At 47.0% G+C, this 21478-nt stretch overlaps 1 protein-coding gene across 6 annotated transcripts in view; it reads right to left on the bottom strand.

The window, feature by feature from the left end:
* LOC135212988 (beta-TrCP-like) overlaps window positions 1-21478 on the bottom strand; it is a 210964-nt gene that overhangs the window by 75263 nt on the left and 114223 nt on the right. For 3 of the 6 annotated variants that reach the window (XM_064246760.1, XM_064246759.1, XM_064246762.1), the window contains exon 2: window positions 13433-13557. The exons of 1 other annotated variant lie outside the window; for it this stretch is intronic. In XM_064246760.1, the coding sequence (XP_064102830.1) occupies window positions 13433-13455 (23 nt within the window). In that variant the 5' untranslated portion in view covers window positions 13456-13557. Of the gene's footprint in view, window positions 1-12489; window positions 12588-13432; window positions 13558-21478 lie in introns of those variants that run through there. 2 more of the 6 variants (XM_064246763.1, XM_064246761.1) reach the window with 2 other exon arrangements.

Here is a 21478-nt window from a genome sequence, read left to right as displayed (position 1 = left end):
GCACTGTCCATAGGTTCAAACCTATCCGTTTCCAAGAACTTGAGAACGACATCCAAATTCCAAGAAGGAGTTCTGCAATGTCGATCCTTCTTTGTATTAAAAGATCTGAGAAGATCTCTAAGATCTGCGTCGTTGGACAGATCTAAACCTCGCCTAAACACTGCAGACAACATACATTTATAACCTTTAATTGTCTGATTAGCCAAACCCAGTTCCTTCTTCAGATACAGAAGGAAATCTGCAATTTGTGTCACAGAGGTACTGGATGAAGAAATCTTCCGATTCTTACACCATTTGCGGAAGTTCTCCCACTTCGACTGGTACACTTTGATAGTTGAGGGCCTTCGTGCTCTTGCAACTGCCTTCGCTGCTTCTCTAGAAAACCCCCTCGCTCTGACAAGTCTTTCGATAGTCTGAACGCAGTCAGACCCAGAGCGAGGGTGTTCTTGTGAAACCTGTCGAAGTGGGGTTGTTTGAGAAGATCTACTCTCGTGGGTAGACTTCTCGGAGAATCCACTGTCCATTCCAGTACCTCTGTGAACCACGTTTGGGCCGGCCAGTATGGGGCTATCAGAGTCAGCCTTGTTCCTAGACTTTCTCTGAATTTCTTCATTACCCTTCCTAAAATCTTGAACGGGGGAAATGCGTACGCGTCTAGACCCGTCCAATCTAGTAGGAAGGCATCTACTGCGACTGCAAGAGGGTCCGGGATTGGAGAACAATAGTTCGGTAACCTCTTCGTCGCTGCGGTAGCGAAAAGATCCACTACTGGTGTGCCCCAGAGCTTCCACAGTCTCTGGCATACTTGAAGATGCAACATCCACTCCGTGGAAAGCACTTGTCCGTCCCTGCTCAACAGGTCCGCTCTGACGTTCTTCTCTCCTTGAATGAACCTGGTGAGCAGGGTGACGTTTTCTCTCTCCGACCACAGAAGAATCTCCTTCGCCAAGTTGCAAAGGGAAAACGAGTGGGTTCCTCCTTGTTTTCGTATATATGCCAGAGCTGTGGTATTGTCCGCGTTGATCTGCACCACTTTGCCGCTGATCCACGGTCTGAACGCTTTCAGAGCCAAGAAGATCGCCATCAGTTCCTTCCTGTTTATGTGCCAAGCTTTCTCTTCTTCGTTCCAAAGGCCTGACTCCTCTCGAGGGCCCAGTGTCGCTCCCCAGCCTGCGTCTGACGCGTCGGAAAATAATATCCGGTCTGGGTTCCTCTGCTGGAGTGACGTACCCTCTGCTAACCTCCCCGGAACTAGCCACCACTTTAATTCCTCCTTTATCTTTGAAGGAATTGAAAACCGGAAGGAATCTGGTTGCGATCTTCTTGGCCAGACTTCGTTCAGAAAGAACTGTAAGGGCCTCATGTGAAGTCTCCCTAGGGAAATGAACCACTCTAACGAAGAGTGTGTCCCCAGCAGGCTCATCCACTCTCTCGCCGAGCATTGGTCTTTCAATAGGAATTCTTGCACTTTCCGAAGACACATGGTCTGCCTTTCGGGTGACGGAAAAGCCCGAAAAGTCACTGAGGATATCAGAATCCCCAAATAAACTAGCTCCTGAGAGGGGATCAACCGTGACTTTTTCAGGTTTACCATCAGACCCAGCTGCTGAGTTAAATCCAATGTGATGTAAGATGTGACCTGTTTCGTGTCCTCCAGACATTGCTGTTTTGATTGTGCTCTTATGAGCCAATCGTCGAGGTAGAGAGAGACTCTGACTCCTAACAAATGAAGCCACTTCGCCACATTCGACATCATTCTTGTAAAAATTTGAGGAGCCGTACACAGACCGAAGCAAAGGGCTTTGAATTGATAAATCTTGTCCTGGATCACGAATCTCAAATATTTCCTGGACCTTAGATGAATCGGAATATGGAAATACGCATCCTGAAGGTCCAGCGTTACCATCCAGTCCCCTGGTCGTACCGCTGCCAGTACTGAATCGTTCGTCTCCATCGTAAACTTGGTCTTTTCTACGAACAAGTTTAGCTGACTTACGTCCAGTACTGGCCTCCAACCTCCTGATGACTTCGGTACTAGAAAAAGACGGTTGTAAAAACCTGGGGATTCGTGATCCAGAACCGGTTCTATGGCTCCCTTTTCTAACATGCTGACAACTTGATGCCAAAGAGCCTCTCTCTTCTCTAAATCGATGTAATGAGCCCCTAGGGCTCTCGGAGCTGTAGCGAGAGGTGGTTTCTTTAGGAAGGGGATCTTGTATTCTTCCTTCGCTACCCTTACAGACCAAGGATCCGCTCCTTTGCTTTGCCAGACTTCCCAGAAGTCTAAAAGTCTGGCCCCAACACACGTCTGGAGGACTTCTGACTCATTGCCGATTGAGGTTTTCGAACCTCTTTTGGCTGGAACTCTTTTCCCTCTAAAGGCTGGTCGGGAAAAAGTCCTACCCCGAAAGGGCTGCTGTGATGTTCTTGTATCCTTCGGAGTCTTCTTCATTACGTTAGAGGGTAAATACTTCCTTACAGAAGACGTCAGTAGATCCTGAGTAGCCTTCTGAGTGAGGGAGAGCGAGATGTCCTTAATGATATCCTGAGGAAAGAGCTGTCCTGAAAGAGGAGAGAACATCAACTCCGACTTTTGCGCGTTCGAGACTCCTTTCGCAGCGAACGAGCACAAAAGATGCCTTTTCTTCAAAACGCCTGCTGTAAAAAGTGAAGCCAGTTCATTAGCTCCATCCCTCAAGGCTTTATCCATACAGGACATGATACTTCTCGGTAACTCGGAGTCTGAAGAATCTTCCATCTCTGAAGTCCGAGCCAGAGCCCCCAACGACCAGTCAAGAAAATTAAAAACCTCAAAAGTCCGATAGATACCTTTGAGTAAATGGTCGAACTCTGATGAAGTCCACCACACTTTGGCTGAATGTAAAGCATGCCTACGGGAGCTGTCCACTATGTTGAAAAAGTCTCCCTGGGAGGAGGCAGGAACTCCCAGGCCAAGACTTTCCCCCGTAGCGTACCAAACACCAGACTTAGAAGCCAACTTGGCCGGAGGAAACGCAAAAGAAGTCTTCCCCGACTCTCTCTTCTCCTTCAACCACTCATTAACACGTTGAAGGGCTTTCTTGGCTGAAATCGACAAAGTCATTTTCAAAAAAGACGATTTCTTGGTTGTCTTCGTCTTCGAAAATTGAGACAAAGGCGATGGAGGGCCTGAAGGTTGAAAATCTCCTTCAAACAAAGGAAAGGAGGCACTCTGTAAGTCTCTTGTAGTCCGAGGAAGGAGCTTCCACATTCTTGTCCTCTTCCACACACTCAACAAATTCTTCCTCCTGCGAAGAAATATCTTGAAAACCAAGATCCTGATGACTCGCCAAAGCGGGATCCTTATGCAGAGCCTGCTTAGAGAGCGAATGCGGAGCTGTCTCCTTGTAAAACTCCTCTCTTCCTTGTCAGAGAAAAAGTTTCCACATGCTGCCGCCTGCGTCCTGCGTCCTCCTGAAGGTATGCGTCCACCATGCGTCCATCACTCTTCCTCTTGCGTCCTGCGTCCTGCACTGCTGAAGCTTCGTCCTTCTTAAGGGATGCACTGCGTCCTGGCTTGCGCTGCACGTCCTGCGTCCTCTTGGAGGACTTAACCGGGAGAGACGAGTCCTTACGTCTAACCGAAGGTTGTTCGGGCTTCTCCCATGATTTGACAATCACTGCTAACCTCTCCTGCATGTCCCGCAGAACTTCCTTCGTCTCCGCTTCCTCACGAGACTCCTGATGAGGAGATCGAGGACGCACTAGGCTAACACGGAGAGGCGAGCGATCCTGAGGTCTACGTAGTGGAGTTCCTCTAATCGGAGAAACCCCTCTCACAGCACCGCTAGTTACTTCCAAAGGACGATAAATCCTCTTCCTTTTGATAGGGATGGCTTCTTCATCCTCCGATGAAAACATCTCAGGGCTACTCCAACCTTCTTGATCAACAGCCCTTTCATCCTGTGATGAGGACGGAAAGTATGACCTCTTGAGAGGCCGCGATACTTCCGCAAAACGCCTACTCCTTCCTGAAGCCGAACTATCCGATGAATAACGGCACTTCCCAGTATCGCCTTTTCCATGGCGTACTGCTGCAGCCTGGGACGCAACAGGACTGCCTGAAGGGACGACTGATCGAGAGTAAACCCCTCTCGCCTCCCTTCGACTGTCGACATGCCTTCTCCCTTGGGTCTGGGAGCTTGACAGAGGTCTAGGTCTAGGAGCACGAGAGGGACGATCAGGCGCCCCCTCCACAACACTGTCACTAAACACTTCCACTTTGTCCGTTAAGCGTTTAATTTGATCTCCCATGGACGCAAGGGCAGCGAACACTTTCACAATTTGTGGATCAGTAGTATCCTCAGATACAGCAACGGGCGCAGGAGAAACCTGAGGGGAAGGTGCTACATCTACATGTGAATGAGCTGGAGAAGACACATGCAAAGATTCATTCATAGGTTTACTCGAAGACCCCGATCTCTCACTCCTAGAGACAGATCTTCTAACCCGATCTTTTTCTAATCTCTCAACATACTTCATAAGAGCCTTCCACTCTTTCTCATTCAGACACTGACATTCATTGCACCTATTGTCCCACGTACATACAAACTCCCGACACTTCTTACAAATAGTATGTGGATCTACCGATGATTTCGGCAGTCTCACCTTACACCCTTCTTTCACACAAACTCTAAACATACTTCCTGAATCAGACATACTAAATCAAAATCCAAACCAATTGCGATTGCCAAGCTAACTTTGCGAATACGATACCAATATCCAAAAAGTCAGTCCACGAGCAGGAAATTCTATCAGAGAACCAACAACGATGTTGCCGGTTCGGCTGGCAGAGAAAATCTGAGGAAAACGGGAATAGTTCCAAGTACCAGCGCCACGGGAATGGGGTGGCCATCACCTGAACTACCAGTGTACTAGCGGTTGCCGCGAGTTTTGAAATTCTGCCAGTGCGTCAAGAGGATAAGCTATATATATACCTGCCAGGTAAGTGTCATGCATAAAATTCCAACATGCTTTATGCCACAAAGCAGAAACAACTCTAAAATCTAAATTTAAGGACTCTTATGGTTCTCAGGTTGTCTTTGGTAAATTACAGTAGAACTGCCATATATCTGGCAGCAATAAGGTTATCTATAAATTCAAATAGATTAAGGTCACTGAAGATAGCATTTCAATTCACCATTTTATATCTTGGTGATAGTAGGTCTGTAATAAATTTAAAGCTTGGATGCCAAAAAACAAAAATGGAATAAAAAACAAAAAGGATCAGCAAAGCATCAAAATGGCATAAAATTACTATGGCATAAAAAATGTAATTTTTATAATGAGACAAATATTTTATTGCATACTTACTAAACAATTATACAGCTGTAGGTTCCCTACAGCTGTATAATTGTTTAGTAAGTATGCAGGTATGTCTGATTCAGGAAGTATGTTTAGAGTTTGTGTGAAAGAAGGGTGTAAGGTGAGACTGCCGAAATCATCGGTAGATCCACATACTATTTGTAAGAAGTGTCGGGAGTTTGTATGTACGTGGGACAATAGGTGCAATGAATGTCAGTGTCTGAATGAGAAAGAGTGGAAGGCTCTTATGATGTATGTTGAGAGATTAGAAAAAGATCGGGTGAGAAGATCTGTCTCTAGGAGTGAGAGATCGGATCTTCGAGTAAACCTATGAATGAATCTTTGCATGTATCTTCTCCAGCTCATTCACATGTATAATTGTTCAGTGAGTCACTGCAATAAAATTACTACTAGATATGATATTGTAATGATACAATTAAGTTTGTTCATACTTACCTGGCAGATATATATATAGCTGATAATTTCCGACACCGACAGAATTTAAAACTTACGACACACGTAAGTGGGAGTCAGGTGGTTAGTACCCATTCCCGCCGCTGGGGAGGCGGGTATCAGGAATCATTCCCATTTCTATTCATAATTTTTATTTCCACTGTCTCCTGAGGGGAGGTGGGCGGGTACTTAATTATATATATCTGCCAGGTAAGTATGAACAAACTTAATTGTATCATTACAATATCATTTTGTTCATGCAACTTACCTGTCAGATATATATATAGCTGAATCCCACCTTTGGTGGTGGGAGAGACAGAATAGAGGATTTAGGAACACATATGTGCAGATAATTGATATCTTGATTCCTTACCTGTTAGCATAGCTGGCTTCGTGATTACTGCCACGTAAGTCTGCTTGTGCTACTAGAGTTGCCAGCAAGGTAGAGACCTATGAAGCTGGTGCACTACCAAGATGACTGTCAACAGGGGCAAGACCACGACGTGACTAGACCATGGACCATACTAATGAGGGCAACGAGACAAAAATACCACCACCTGGCTTAGTTTACCAAAGGTATCCCACTTAACTAAGCTAATGGAAGGGAGACCCGCCCCAGGCGGTCACCCCACAACCATAAACACAAATTAAAAAACCCCCTAATCCTAAAGGATAGGATGAGTGTTACCTCCTGCCCCAAAACAGTGTGCAGCAATGTATGGTCCGAGGGAGAAGCAATTTTCGTATGTCACTTTCACCTCCCGCAGGTAGTGTGAAGCGAACACCGAATTGCTTCTCCAAAATGTGGCATTCAAAATATCTTTGAGAGCCATATTTTTGTGAAAGGCTACCGAAGTAGCAATAGCTCTCACTTTGTGAGCTTTTTACTTTCAGAAGCTTTAAATCACTGTCACTACACTTATTATGCGCTTCTTGAATCGTATTCCTGATGAAGAACGCCAGTGCGTTTTTCGACATAAGTAGATCAGGTTTCCTCACTGAACACCACAAATTGTCCGATGAACCTCTGCAAGTCTTAGTTCTCTGCAGATAGAACTTTAGAGCCCTGACAGGACACAGGAATCTCTCACGTTCGTTCCCTCTATATCTGCCAACCCTTTGATTTCGAAGGACCTCGGCCACGGTTGGAAGGATTCTCGTTCTTTGCTAAGAACATGGGACTTAAAGAACACACCGCACTACTTTCTGAAAAGCCGATCTGTTTGCTAATGGCCTGAATTTCGCTAACCCTCTTCGCCGTCGCCAGAGCGGTTAGGAAGATCGTTTTCTTCGTCAGATTCCTGATAGAAACTGAATGAAGCGGTTCGAAGTTACTCGACATCAAATATTTGAGTACCACATCCAAGTTCCACGAGGGTACTTTAGGCTGGACTACCTTCCTAGTTTCGAACGATCTAATGAGATCGTGAATGTCCCTATTATTAGACAAATCGAGTCCTCTGTGTCTAAAGACTACCGAAAGCACGCTCCTGTAGCCTTTAATAGTCGGAACAGCCAACTTCACTTCTTCTCTCAGATGAAGAAGGAAGTCAGCTATCTGGCTCACAGAGGTTGTGGTGGAGGAAATGCCCTTCTTCCTGCACCAGGATCTGAAGACAGCCCACTTCGATTGGTACATAGCGATCGAGGAGGGCCTCCTTGCGGTGGCAATCGCCTTCGCCACAGGTCTTGAAAAACCCTCGCTCTGGCCAACTTCTTGATAGTCTGAACGCAGTCAGACTCAGAGCGGGGAGGTTTTTGTGGTACCGCTCTCGAAGTGGGGCTGTCTGAGTAGATCTTTCCTTAAGGGTAGAGTCCTCGGAAAGTCTACCAGGAAGGACATCACCTCTGTGAACCAGTCGGCTGCCGGCCAGAAGGGGGCGATGAGTGTCATCCTCGCTCCTTCCGAAGCCGCAAACTTCCTCATCACTTCCCCGAGGATCTTGAGCGGGGGAAAAAGCGTATATGTCTAGGCCCGACCAACTCCAAAGTAGGGCGTCTACTGCGACTGCTCCCGGGTCCAGAACTGGCGAGCAATAGAGTTGAAGTCTTCTCGTCCTGGACGTTGCGAAGACATCCACCTGTGGACAGCCCCACAGATTCCACAGCGACTGGCAAACCTCTTGGTGAAGGGTCCACTCTGTCGGCAACAGCTGTCCTCGTCGACTGAGAAGGTCCGCCCGAACATTCTGTACTCCTGACACGAACCTTGTCAGGATCGTGACTTCTTGCGCTTTTGCCCACAACAGGAGTTCCTTTGCGATGGCAAACAGAGAAGGCGAGTGAGTTCCCCCTTGATTTCTTAGGTATGCCAGCGCTGTGGTGTTGTCCGCATTGATCTGAACGACTTTGCCGGATACTTCTTCCTGGAAAAACCTGAGAGCCAGATAAATGGCTGACAGCTCTTTCAGATTGATGTGCCAGGACACCTGTTCCCCTCTCCAGGTGCCCGACCCTTGCTTTCCCTCCTAGTGTTGCTCCCACCCAACCCGTGGACGACGCGTTGGAAAACAACACTAGGTCGGGGTTCCGAAGTTTGAGGGAGAGCCCTTCTGCGAGCTTCCGAGGATCTGACCACCAAACTTAGGTGATCCTTCACCGCTTCTCTCGTTAAGCACAAGATCGCCTCCAGATCTTGCTTGTTCTTCCAACTGTTGGCTAGGAAGAATTGAAGAGGTCTGAGGTGGAGCCTTCCCAGAGAAACAAACTTCTCCAGTGAGGAAATGGTCCCCAGCAAACTCATCCATTCCTCACCGAGCATGTTTCCTTCCCCAGAAAGGTCGCCACTTTCTCCAAGCATTGAAGTTGTCGCCCCTGGGACGGAAAAGCCCGAAAAGCCACTGAGTCCATCTGAATCCCCAGATAGACTAAAGATTGAGACGGAGTCAAATGCGACTTTTCGAGGTTTACCAGAAGCCCCAGGGGACTTTGCCTAACGTCATGGTCGTGTGCAGGTCCTCCAGACACCGTTTGCGCGATGAGGCTCGAATAAGCCAGTCGTCTAGGTAGAGAGAGATCCGTATATTCTCCAAATGAAGCAGCTTGCTACGTTCTTCATTAGAATGGTGAAAACCATCGGCGCTGTGGTCAGACCGAAGCAAAGTGCCCTGAATTGGAATACTTCCCCTTCAGGACAAATCGCAGGTATTTCCTTGATTGGGGATGGATGGGGACGTGAAAATACGCGTCTTGAAGGTCCAGTGAGACCATCCAATCCCCCGGTCTCAAAGCTGACAGCACCGATTGAGTCGTCTCCATCTTGAATTTCTTCTTTATCACAAAGAGATTTAGACTGCTGACATCGAGGACGGGTCGCCACCCCCCGCCCCCCCAATGTTTTCGGCACCAGGAACAGGCGGTTGTAAAACCCTGGTGATTCCAGGTCGAAGACCTGTTCTACCGCTTGCTTCTCGATCATTTGTTCCAGCAGATCGAAAAGCACTTTCTGCTTCTCTCCTCGATAAGAGGGAGACAAATCCTTTGGTGTTGAGGATAGCGGGGGCGACTTCAAGAACGGGATCCTGTACCCTTTCCTCACGACATCCAGCGACCAAGGGTCGGCATCTCTCTCTTCCCAGGCTCTCGCGAATCGAAGAAGCCTGGCTCCTACCGGCGTCTGAAGGACTTCCGACTCACTTCCTACTCTTTGACGGAGCAGGGGTTTTTCCTCTGGAAGAGCCTCTTCCTCGGGAGGCTGCTTTCGAGGAAAGTCCAGCACGAAAGGGCTTCGATTTCTTGGCAAACGAAGCTCCAGAAGATGAAGCAGCTGCTGGCCTTCTAGAAGACTGAGCCAGAAGATCTTGCGTTGCCTTTTCCTGAAGGCTTGAAGCTATGTCCTTAACCATAGCCTGGGGAAAGAGATGGTCTGAGAAAGGAGCGAAGAGCAAGTCCGCCTTTTGCGTTGGAGAGACGGATTTGGCCGTGAAGTTACAAAAGAGCGCTCTCTTCTTAAGAATCCCCGAGCTAGAAAGTGCGTAGCCAACTCCTCAGAACCATCCCTGACGGCCTTGTCCATACAAGAAAGTACCGCTGGACAGCTCCCCCAGACTAATAGTATCAGAACTCCTTGACCTGGCATCTAAAACTCCAAGACACCAGTCAAGAAAGTTGAAGACCTCTAGAGTCCTGAAGAGGCCTTTTAGGTGAAAGTCGAACTCGTTATGGGTCCACGTGACTTTTGATGAAGACAGAAGGGCTCTTCTGGAGGCGTCTACGATGCTCCCAAAGTCACCTTGATCAGAGGCTGGTAGTTTAACGCCTATGTCCTCTCCTGTCTCATACCACATGCCTCCTTTACCGCAGAGTCTTGAAGGCGGTAAAGCTAAAGAGGACTTTCCTGACGCTTTCCTCTTCTCCATCCATTCATTGACTTTCCGGAACGCTTGCTTCGTGGAAAGCGACTTCTTCATTTTAATGAACCCCGATGCCTTCGTTGCCTTAAAAGAAGAAAATTGAGAAGGAGGAGTACGAGGGGCTTCCGGTTGAAAAGTTTCTCCGAACTCCGACTGTAGCAGACGCATCAAACTTTATAGTCCGATGAGACAGTAGCTGTTTGTTGTTCTTCCTCTGCTTTCTACTAAATCGTCGCTAACTCCTTCCTCAGAAACTGGAGAAGTAGGAGGAAACTCTGAAGAAAACTGACGCCCATGAAGGGTTCCTTCATCCACCTGAACTTGCATCGGTGAGGGACTGGTGTCTACCAGCGCGCGCTTGGCGTCCGAATCCGCACTTTTGGCGCCGACAGGTGCCGCGCGATCTAGACTTCTACCAACACACGCTTGGCGTCCACTGGCGCGCACCGAGCGTCCACTAGTGCACGCTTGGCTTCCACTGGTGCGCGCCGAGCGTCAGTCAGCGAGCGGCTGCCGCTCACTGGTGCACAGTTTATCCACAACAGGTGCGCGTCTGGCGGCACCTGAAGCGCGCTCCACTTGCAACAGAAAGCGCGCTCAGCGTCGATCACTCGCTTGCGAACAATGCCGAAGACTTGCGAGCGGGAGATATATCATCCTGAGAGCGAGAAGCGAACTTCTCACCTCCTCTAGAGAGCTGCTGGGAGCAGATCGAACTCTAGAGGGAGACTCGAACGAAGAGAGAGGCGAGCGAGGAGAAAGAGCGGGTCCTTGACTTCTTCACAGGAAGCTTCTCATCCTTCCTACGACGCGGAAGAGCCTCTCTAGCTGCAAGAGCGTCCTGAAGTTGCTGCTGCAGTGACTGAATCATTCTCTTGTTAGGCGAATCTTCCTGCTCTGGGGAGGGACTGATCCTGTGAGCAGGAGAGCGGTCGAGGGGACGCCCCCCTCCTCCTCCCAGGTAACGGCCTCTTCCCAAGCTCTGGAGCGACCGTATCGCTCACACGAGCTAACTGAATCCAAGTCCGAAGACTCCCTACGCCTTTTCTGCGGCAGAAAAGCAGCGAACGCACTGTCAGGCGAAGATCGCAAAAGCGGCGAACTAGGACGTGAAGCGTCAACATTACGCGCCGTCCTTTTCAGCGGACGTGAAGCACCTTGAGAACTCCACCCTTTACGTGGGGATGAAGCCTCCGATGACGAAAAACACTCCTTGAGGAGGCGTGCACGCGCACGCTCCTGGCAGTCTGGGGATTTTTCATCAGTAACTGCCGAAGGCACGTCAGATCGGTGGGGGTTCCTTGTAACCCTCCTTCGGCTTTTGACATGCTCCCTCCCCAGGTCCTGGGAGTCAAGCAGAGGTCCAGGCCTAGAGGCGAAACGAGGCCGATCTGACGCACCCTCCACTACACAAGGGGTATCACTGCACTTTTGCACGTCACTTTTGCTCTCAAGAGCCAACACTTTTGATTCTAGATTACGAATCGACTCCAATATTAAGGATAAAGTATTACTCTCTACAGACACTGTTTCAGGGCCCGGAGGCAAAACTACAGGGTTAGGAGCATTAACAGAAGGAGGGTTAACAGGAGAAACATTAATATCTTGAACGCCTGAAACACTCCTGGAGGAAGACCTCCTTAACCTATCCTTTTCAAGTTTCCTAAGATAGGTCTCATACGCCTTCCACTCAGAATCTGTTAGTCTTTCGCACTCCTTGCAACGGCTTTCATACACACATTCATGCTCCCTGCAACTCTTACATACCGTATGTGGGTCTACTGAAGCTTTCAGTAGCCTACCTCTACAATCAGTTCTAAGAGCAGAACCTAGCGCTAGCTGTACTAGACCCTGACATATTATTCCAAGAAAAGTCCAAACCAAAATCAAATCAATCCACTAATAACGGGTCCTAGCCACCGATCCAATCAATTAATCCAAAAAAAAAAGAACCAAAAGGGATACTCAAGTAGCAATAAGTTTCCAAATCCAGACGGAGGTGCTGTAAACAGATGTTCACAACACCGGCGACAGAAAAATTATGAATAGAAAATGGGAATGATTCCTGATACCCGCCTCCCAGCGGCGGGAATGGGTACTAACCACCTGACTCCCACTACGTGTGTCGTAAGTTTTAAATTCTGTCGGTGTCGGAAATTATCAGCTATATATATATCTGACAGGTAAGTTGCATGAACAAAACCAGTGTTAAAATAATGAGCTATTTAATGGCAAATAGCTATGAAACTGAAATTCATGCACATTTCTCAACCCTATGACCACCCAATCACCTAAAAATAAAGGACATCACACCAGCTAACTTGATTTAAATAGGACTCACTTGAAGTCTGGTGAGAAGTCCATAGGCAGTATGGGAGGGTAACAACACCATCACTGAGCACAGGCACTCGCTGGCAGGACCGTAATCTTTTTTCTCCAGCATAAGGATAAAGTATTACTCTCTACGACACTGTTTCAGGGCCCGGAGGCAAAACTACAGGGTTAGGAGCATTAACAGAAGGAGGGTTAACAGGAGAAACATTAATATCTTGAACGCCTGAAACACTCCTGGAGGAAGACCTCCTTAACCTATCCTTTTCAAGTTTCCTAAGATAGGTCTCATCGCCTGTTCCACTCAGAATCTGTTAGTCTTTCGCACTCCTTGCAACGGCTTTCATACACACATTCATGCTCCCTGCAACTCTTACATACCGTATGTGGGTCTACTGAAGCTTTCAGTAGCCTACCTCTACAATCAGTTCTAGAGCAGAACCTAGCGCTAGCTGTACTAGACCCTGACATATTATTCCAAGAAAAGTCCAAACCAAAATCAAATCAATCCACTAATAACGGGTCCTAGCCACCGATCCAATCAATTAATCCAAAAAAAAAAGAACCAAAAGGGATACTCAAGTAGCAATAAGTTTCCAAATCCAGACGGAGGTGCTGTAAACAGATGTTCACAACACCGGCGACAGAAAAATTATGAATAGAAAATGGAATGATTCCTGATACCCGCCTCCCAGCGGCGGGAATGGGTACTAACCACCTGACTCCCACTACGTGTGTCGTAAGTTTTAAATTCTGTCGGTGTCGGAAATTATCAGCTATATATATATCTGACAGGTAAGTTGCATGAACAAAACCAGTGTTAAAATAATGAGCTATTTAATGGCAAATAGCTATGAAACTGAAATTCATGCACATTTCTCAACCCTATGACCACCCAATCACCTAAAAATAAAGGACATCACACCAGCTAACTTGATTTAAATAGGACTCACTTGAAGTCTGGTGAGAAGTCCATAGGCAGTATGGGAGGGTAACAACACCATCACTTGAGCACAGGCACTCGCTGGCAGGACCGTAATCTTTTTCTCCAGCAATCATCCATACCCATCACCAGCTCCTGACAAAAACATTTACTGTATTACATACATGAACACTTAATGAAAAACACTCTAAACAGGATTGGAATACCTTTGTAATTAATATTTTAAGAGGGAAAAAAAAAAAACTAAATATTACGGTTAATATCTTCCAAATACTGTCTGTCAATATGTTTCCTATCCAGTATAAATCTGGTCAATATGTTTCTAACCCAGTATAACATCCTGCCAATCTGTTTTTTACCAAGTACAACATCAAAGCTATAATGCAGAAAAATGCTTGAATGAATTGCAGCCTGAACTACATTTAGGTAGGTCCATTACATGACTAGTAGACTTCCCACAGAGAGGAGTTCTGATTTACCAACATATAATCTTCTCTAAACCTTTGTTCCAAGTTCTTTTGACACTAACAAGTGCATCTTTACATACCATTTACTTCTATCATACACATATTTTAGATTACATGATTTTATTTGTAAAACAAGAGCTTTACAAAAGCAATTTCACTGAACTTTCAACAATTTTCCATAAAATGTGATGAGTTCTCCATTTCTATAATCAAAGAACTCTCAAGCAATTAGGAGCCCTAGAGCATCATCATCATCCTCGTTTATTTTTGGAGGCCTTACACTAACACTTCTCATTCAGTTCATCTACGTGGATTCTTTTATTTTAAAAAAAGTTTATAATTTTCTTGAATTGCTTTCATGTCATAACAATTTAAACAATTTATATAGTAAAATTAATACCTTTACTCTCTCACATACTATCTCCAAGTTTTTACATCTTTACTTCTAGGGACCACTGGTAGTGTGGAAGCCGAGTGCTCAAAAATGATATTGTTATGATACAATAAAGTTTGTTCATACTTACCTGGCAGATATATATAGCTGTATTCTCCGAAGTCCGACAGAATTTCAAAACTCCCGGCACACGCAGTGGTCGGCCAGGTGGTAGTACCCATTCCCGCCGCTGGGAGGCGGGCGTCAGGAACCATTCCCATTTTCTGTCAGATTTTCTAGTGCCACTGTCTCCTGAGGGGAGGTGGGTGGGCACTTTGATTATATATATCTGCCAGGTAAGTATGAACAAACTTTATTGTATCATGACAATATCATTTTGTTCATGAACCTTACCTGCCAGATATATATATATAGCTGAGTCCCACCTTTGGAGGAAGGGGGAGACAGACTCGGATTTTGGGAAACAATTCCATTTACATGATTGATATCTTGGTTCCTTACCTATTGGTATAGCTGACTTCGTGAGTACCGTCACCCAAGTCTGCTTCTGCTTTACTAGAGACTCCAGCAAGGTAGTGACCTGCGATGCTGTTGAGTTCTAGAGGATCTGTCAACGGGGGCGTGACCACAAAGCAACTAGATCCTACATTATAGACCTCCAATTTTTTGGGTAATGCATTCCTAGAGGTGCCAGCAAGGACGTGACCTGTGTAGCTGGTGCGCTCTAATGAACTGTCACGGGGAGCGTGACCACAATGTGACAGATCATATAGGTGTTGATTAGACACCGAATGCTGTTAATGCTTCACTGGAGGTGCCAGCAAGGACGTGACCTATGTAGCTGGTGCACTCCAGATGATTTGTCAACGGGGACGTGACCGCAATGTGACAAAAACATTTTACCCTACTATGAGGGCGAAGCAAAAACATTACTACCTGACCTAGCCTATCTAGTTAAACTTCATATAACCAAGGCTAATGGAGGGAAGTCCGCCTAAGGCGGCCGACCCAAGACCACAATAAACTAGACACCTAAATAAACATAATACAAATAAAAATAAAAAATAAAAAGAAATAAAATTAAAAAGTCCAAACTAACATATTATTTCCTAAATGATAGGAAGAGTGCTACTCTCTGTCCCCAATATAGTGTCTACTGCGACATATGGGCCCAAAGAGTAACAGTTCTCATATGTAGTCCTCACCTCCCGAAGGTAGTGAGAGGCAAACACTGAATTACTACGCCAAAATGTGGCATTCAAGATGTCATTGAGTGCCATGTTCTTTTGGAAGGCTACCGATGTAGAAATAGCCCTCACTTCATGCGCATTCACCTTCAACATTTTCATATCACTGTCTTGACAGGATGAATGCGCTTCCTTGATGGTGTCCCTCAAGAAAAAAGCCAAAGCATTCTTTGACATTGGTAAATTTGGCTTCCTTACCGAACACCACAAGTTATCAGAAAGACCTCTACAATCCTTAGTCTTCTTTAGGTAGAATTTGAGAGCCCTGACAGGGCACAGAACTCTCTCTGGCTCGCGCCCAACGATTTCGGCCATCCCTTTAATTTCGAAGGTCCTAGGCCAAGGGTTGGACGGATTTTCATTTTTTGCCAGGAACGTTGGGCTCAAGGAACAGACCGCGTTATAACCTTTAAAGCCCACGTATTTGCTAATCGCTTGCACCTCGCTGACTCTCTTCGCCGTCGCCAGAGCAATCAGGAAGATAGCTTTTCTAATAACATCCTTCAGGGAAGCCGTATGCATAGGTTCGAATGGACTGGACATGAGGAACTTCAGAACTACATCCAAGTTCCAAGACGGCAACCTGGGTTGTTGAACCTTCGTTGTTTCAAAAGATCTCAAGAGATCGTGAAGGTCTCTGTTGTCCGCCAAGTGTAGGCCTCTGTGCCTAAAGACAACTGAAAGCACACTCCTATATCCCTTGATTGTAGAGACTGCAAGTTTTAGATCCCTTCTCAGATATAAAAGGAAGTCAGCAATCTGGCTCACAGAGGTCGTGGTGGAGGAAATGCCGTTCTTCTTGCACCTACTCCTGAAGACTGCCCACTTCGATTGGTACACTGCGTTGGATGAAGCTCTTCTTGCACTGGCGATAGCTTTCGCCACTGACCTAGAAAAGCCTCTCGCTCTGGCCAACTTTTGGATAGTCTGAATGCAGTCAGACTCAGAGCGGAGAGGTTTCTGTGGTACCTCTCGAAGTGGGGCTGTCTGAGTAGATCTGTCCTTACTGGAAGCGTCCTCGGTAAGTCTACTACGAAGGCCATGACCTCTGTGAACCAGTCTCTCGCCGGCCAGAACGGGGCGATCAAAGTCATTCTCGTCCCTTCCGACGCCGCAAACTTTCTCATGACTTCCCCTAAGATCTTGAACGGGGGAAAGGCGTACAGGTCCATCCCCGTCCAGTCCCAGAGAAGTGCGTCTATCGCCACTGCCGCTGGGTCGAGTACTGGGGAGCAGTACAGTGGAAGCCTCTTCGTTCTGGACGTCGCAAAGATGTCCACTAGCGGACATCCCCATAACCCCCACAGCTCTTGGCATACCTCCTGATGCAGAGTCCACTTGGTTGGCAGAAGTTGACCTCGTCTGCTGAGGAGATCTGCCCGGACGTTCTCTACTCCTGCTACGAACCTTGTAAGGATCGTGACATCCAGTGCCCTTGCCCACAGCAAGATCTCCTTTGCCAGAGCAAAAAGGGACTGAGACTGTGTTCCTCCCTGCTTCTTCAAAGTACCCGACCAAGAGCTTTGGTTGGTTTGTTGTCTGAGTTGACTTGGACTATTCGATGAGAGACTTTTTCTTGGAAAAACTGGAGAGCTAAAAAGATGGCTGCCATTTCCTTTAGGTTTATGTGCCAGGACACCTGTTCCCCTCTCCAGGTGCCTGACACTTCTTCCCCCCCTAATGTTGCTCCCCACCCTGTGGTGGACGCGTTGGAGAACAACACTAGGTCGGGGCTCTGAAGCTTGAGAGACACGCCCTCCTACAACTTCACTGGATCTAGCCACCATTTTAAGTGATGTTTTACCTCTCCTGAAATTTTTAAGATCATATCCAGATTCTTGTTTTCTTTCCAATTTTCCTTGAGAAAAAATTGTAGCGGTCTGAGGTGCAGTCTCCCCAAGGAAACAAACTTCTCCAGCGAGGAAATGGTCCCCAGCAGGCTCATCCATTCCCTCACCGAGCACGAATCTTTCCTTAGGAAGGCTGACACTTTGTCTAAACGTCCCTGGGGCGGAAAAGCTCAAAAAGCCACTGAATCCATCTGAATCCCCAGATACAGGATGGATTGGGTTGGAATCAGATGTGACTTTTCGAAATTCACCAGTAGTCCCAGGGACTCCACCAACGATAAGGTTGTTTGAAGATCCTTCAGACACCGCGTTTGAGTGGAGGCACGAATGAGCCAGTCGTCCAGGTACATAGAGATTCTGATATTTGCAAGATGAAGCACCTCGCCACGTTCTTCATTAAAGTCGTGAAGACCATAGGGGCCGTGCTCAATCCGAAGCAAAGCGCCCTGAATTGATAAACTGTCCCTTTTAGGACAAACCGAAGATACTTCATCAACTGTGGATGGATGGGGACGTGGAAATACGCGTCTTGAAGGTCTAATGAAACCATCCAATCGTTTGGTCTTAAGGTCCCAAGAACTGACTGAGGTGTCTCCATCTTGAATTTCTGCTTCTGTACGAACCGATTCAGACTGCTCACATCTAAGACTGGTCACCAACCTCCCGACTGTTTCGGCACCAGGAATATCCTGTTGTAGAAGCCTGGGGATTCCAGGTCTATGACCTGTTCCACCGCTCTCTTTTCTAACATCTGCTCGAGCAGATCGAAAAGGATTTGTTGCTTCTCCTGATGGTAAATAGGGGATAAATCCTTGGGTGTCGTGCACAGTGGGGGAGGTTTCAAGAAAGGAATCTTGTACCCCCGCTTGATGACGTTGAGCGACCAGCTGTCCGCCTTCCTCTCTATCCAGGCTTTTGAGAATAGTCGAAGCCTGGCTCCTACTGGTGGCTGAAGGATCTCTGGTTCATTTCTTTCATCTGATCTTAGCCGAGACTCTGCCTCTGGAACGTGTACTTCCTCGAGAAGATGTTCTTGAGGAAACTCCGCCTCAAAAGGGATTATGCTTCTTGAAAGGTTGCGTCCGTGCAGACGTAGAAGAAACAACCGTACGTTTTGCCGACTGAGCTAGGAGGTCTTGGGTAGCCTTCTCTTGTAGACTGACAGCCAGATCTTTGACCATAGCCTGGGGAAAGAGATGGCTAGAAAGAGGCGCATACAACAATTCTGCCTTTTGAGAGATAGAGACCGCCTTTGCAGTAAAACCACAATAGGCCACTCTCTTCTTCAAAATCGAAGTGCAGAAGTGCGAGGCCAACTCCTCCGAACCATCCCTGACGGCCTTGTCCATGCATGCAAGCACGCTGGACAGCTCCTCCAGGCTAAGCGAATCAGGACTATGCGACCGGTTATCCAAGACCCCTAAACACCAATCCAAAAAGTTGAAGACTTCTATTGTACGGAAGAGTCCCTTCATATGATGGTCCATTTCAGAAAGGGTCCAGGGCACTTTCGTCGTCGACAAAAGGGATCTCTTCGGTGCATCTACCAAGGTAGCGAAGTCACCTTGGGACGAAAAGGGGGCTCTAAAACCTATCTCCTCCCCTGTCTCATACCAAAGACCTGCCTTGCCTGTCAGTCTTGAAGGGGGTAGGGCGAAAGCGTTCTTGTTTCGGGCTTTTCTTGACTCCATCCAATTTTGCATTTTCTTAAAAGCCCTTTTTGTTAATAATGAAGTAGCCATCTTCAACAATCCTGGAGTCTTGATAGCCTTCGACGACAGCAATTGTGAAGGAGGCGACTGCGGGGCTTCAGGTTTAAACCTCTCTTCAAAGGAGGTTCGAAGCAATTGAACCAAAACCTGGTAATCTGAAGATACTGTTGATGATTGTTCTTCAGTTAATTCCTCCGACAAGTTTCCTTCTTGAGATTCATTACTATCCTCCGAATCTCGGCGAATGTCTGAAGAAACATTACGTCGTGCGTCCAGCTGCGCGCCCTGCCTGGCGTCAAGCCGAGCGTCCAGCCGAGCGTCCTGCCAAGCGTCACGCTTGGCATCCAGCCGAGCGCCAGGCCTGGCGTCAAGTCTCGCTGCCACCTTAACGTCGTGCTCTGCAGACCTTCGTGCACGAAATCTCGAAGGCGAGGTAACAGAAGAAAGAGCGAGGCGATGAGAAGGAGAAGGAGACTGCCTGGATCTCTTGACTGTGACGTGACTTTTCCTCTTTCTCTGCAACCAATAAGGCAATTTGATGTTGCAAATTCTCAATCTTCTTCGATTTAGGGCTGATCCTGTGAGAAGACGAGGGGCGAGGGGAAGCCCTCCTCCTTCTCACATGGACCGCCACAGGTATATCCTTAGCGCAACCAGGGCGCTCAAAAGCATTGTCGTCAAAAGACATCCTCTCCGGCAACGATCGCAACACAGAAGAAGAGAAAGGACGTGAAGCGTCCTTCTCCCTAAGACCAAACGTGACGGCTGCCTGTGCGACATCTTGCACCTTTGCTCTCTTTTGCGGTGGAGAGTCTTCGAATTGTTCTGGAGACGACCGCAAAACAGAAGGGGCTAATGGAAGTGCAGCGTCCTCCTCTGAGGAATCAAAGGCGGCAGCCACCTGTGCGACATCTATCGTCTTTGTCTTCTTCAAAGGGCGCGATCGCTTCCGAAAGCTCCAACCACTGCGCGGGGAGGACGTTTCTGATGACAAAACACTCTTTCAAGAATCATTTTATCAAACTTTGGACGCCTGGGAAGCGCCCCCAGGTCTTGCCGAAGGAACATCAGATCGGTTGTCCGACCCCCCTTCCGCAACACTCGGAGCATTATCACTACACACCACTGCACTATTAACACCTTCTAATGCTTGTACTTTTGATTCCAGGCTACGCAAAGATTCAAGAATCATCGATAAGGTATTACCCTCCACAGACACTAATGTAGGGCCCGAAGGCATCACAGGTTTAGGAGGGATAAATTCCACTGGATGTGTAACTGGCGTTACACTCCTCCTTACCTTATCTCTTTCTATTTTACACACATATGATTCATACGCCTTCCACGCAGAATCAGACATACTCTCACATTCATTGCAGCGATCATCAAACATACAAACATGTTTCCGACAATTCGCGCACACTGTATGAGGGTCTACCGAAGATTTTGGTAGCCTCACCTTGCATTCTTCCACACAACATACTCTGGCGCTAGTCGAACTAGATCCAGACATCTCAAGTTTAAAGAAAAATCAAGCCAAATTCAAAACCAATCCACAATTAGCGTATGCCTAACCACCAATCAAAATCAAATACGTAACCAAAAATCAATCGGGATACTCAAGTGACCAAAATGTTCCAAAATCCAATGACTGAGGTGCAGCAAACACTTGTTGGCTGCACCAGCGACAGAAAATATCTGACAGAAAATGGGAATGGTTCCTGACGCCCGCCTCCCAGCGGCGGGAATGGGTACTACCACCTGGCCGACCACTGCGTGTGCCGGGAGTTTTGAAATTCTGTCGGACTTCGGAGAATACAGCTATATATATATCTGGCAGGTAAGGTTCATGAACAAATTACAATTTTATGATAAAACAAAATTTTACATATTCTTACCAAGTAATTACATAGCTAACAGTTTCTAGTATCGGCAGGCAAAATGTGAAATTAACAGTAACGATTCTTTCGTTTTGGTTGTAGGTAACTAGTCTCGCCCACTTTCGGGTAGAACAACAACTGTGCCAGGATATTTCCAGGATAGTAACTGGAATGGCGGCGGCAAATTGCACGTGCGCGGGATACGATGTGGAAGAAGCGGACATGATGAATGTTTAGCTATATGCTGACACAAAGGAACTTACTGAGGTCGAATCATGGTCGGGTCATGGAACTACTTACCTTGGCGGAGCAATTAAGAGCCGAGCAGAAGGTGTTGCGCGGCCTGGCCAAGGGTATCGTCACGGTGAAGGTGGTAGAAATGAATAAAAGGGACCTAGCATATAATCAACAGTCATAAAAACTGATAATAAATAATGGAGCTCCTAGTTTATTTGGCCATGGGTTTCGTCTGCTATGGAATCGGCGGACTAATACAAACAGGATGG

The sequence above is a fragment of the Macrobrachium nipponense genome, chromosome 42, assembly GCF_015104395.2.
Source record: "Macrobrachium nipponense isolate FS-2020 chromosome 42, ASM1510439v2, whole genome shotgun sequence".
Taxonomy (NCBI): domain Eukaryota; kingdom Metazoa; phylum Arthropoda; class Malacostraca; order Decapoda; family Palaemonidae; genus Macrobrachium; species Macrobrachium nipponense.
This window is presented reverse-complemented; position numbering and strand designations above follow the sequence as displayed.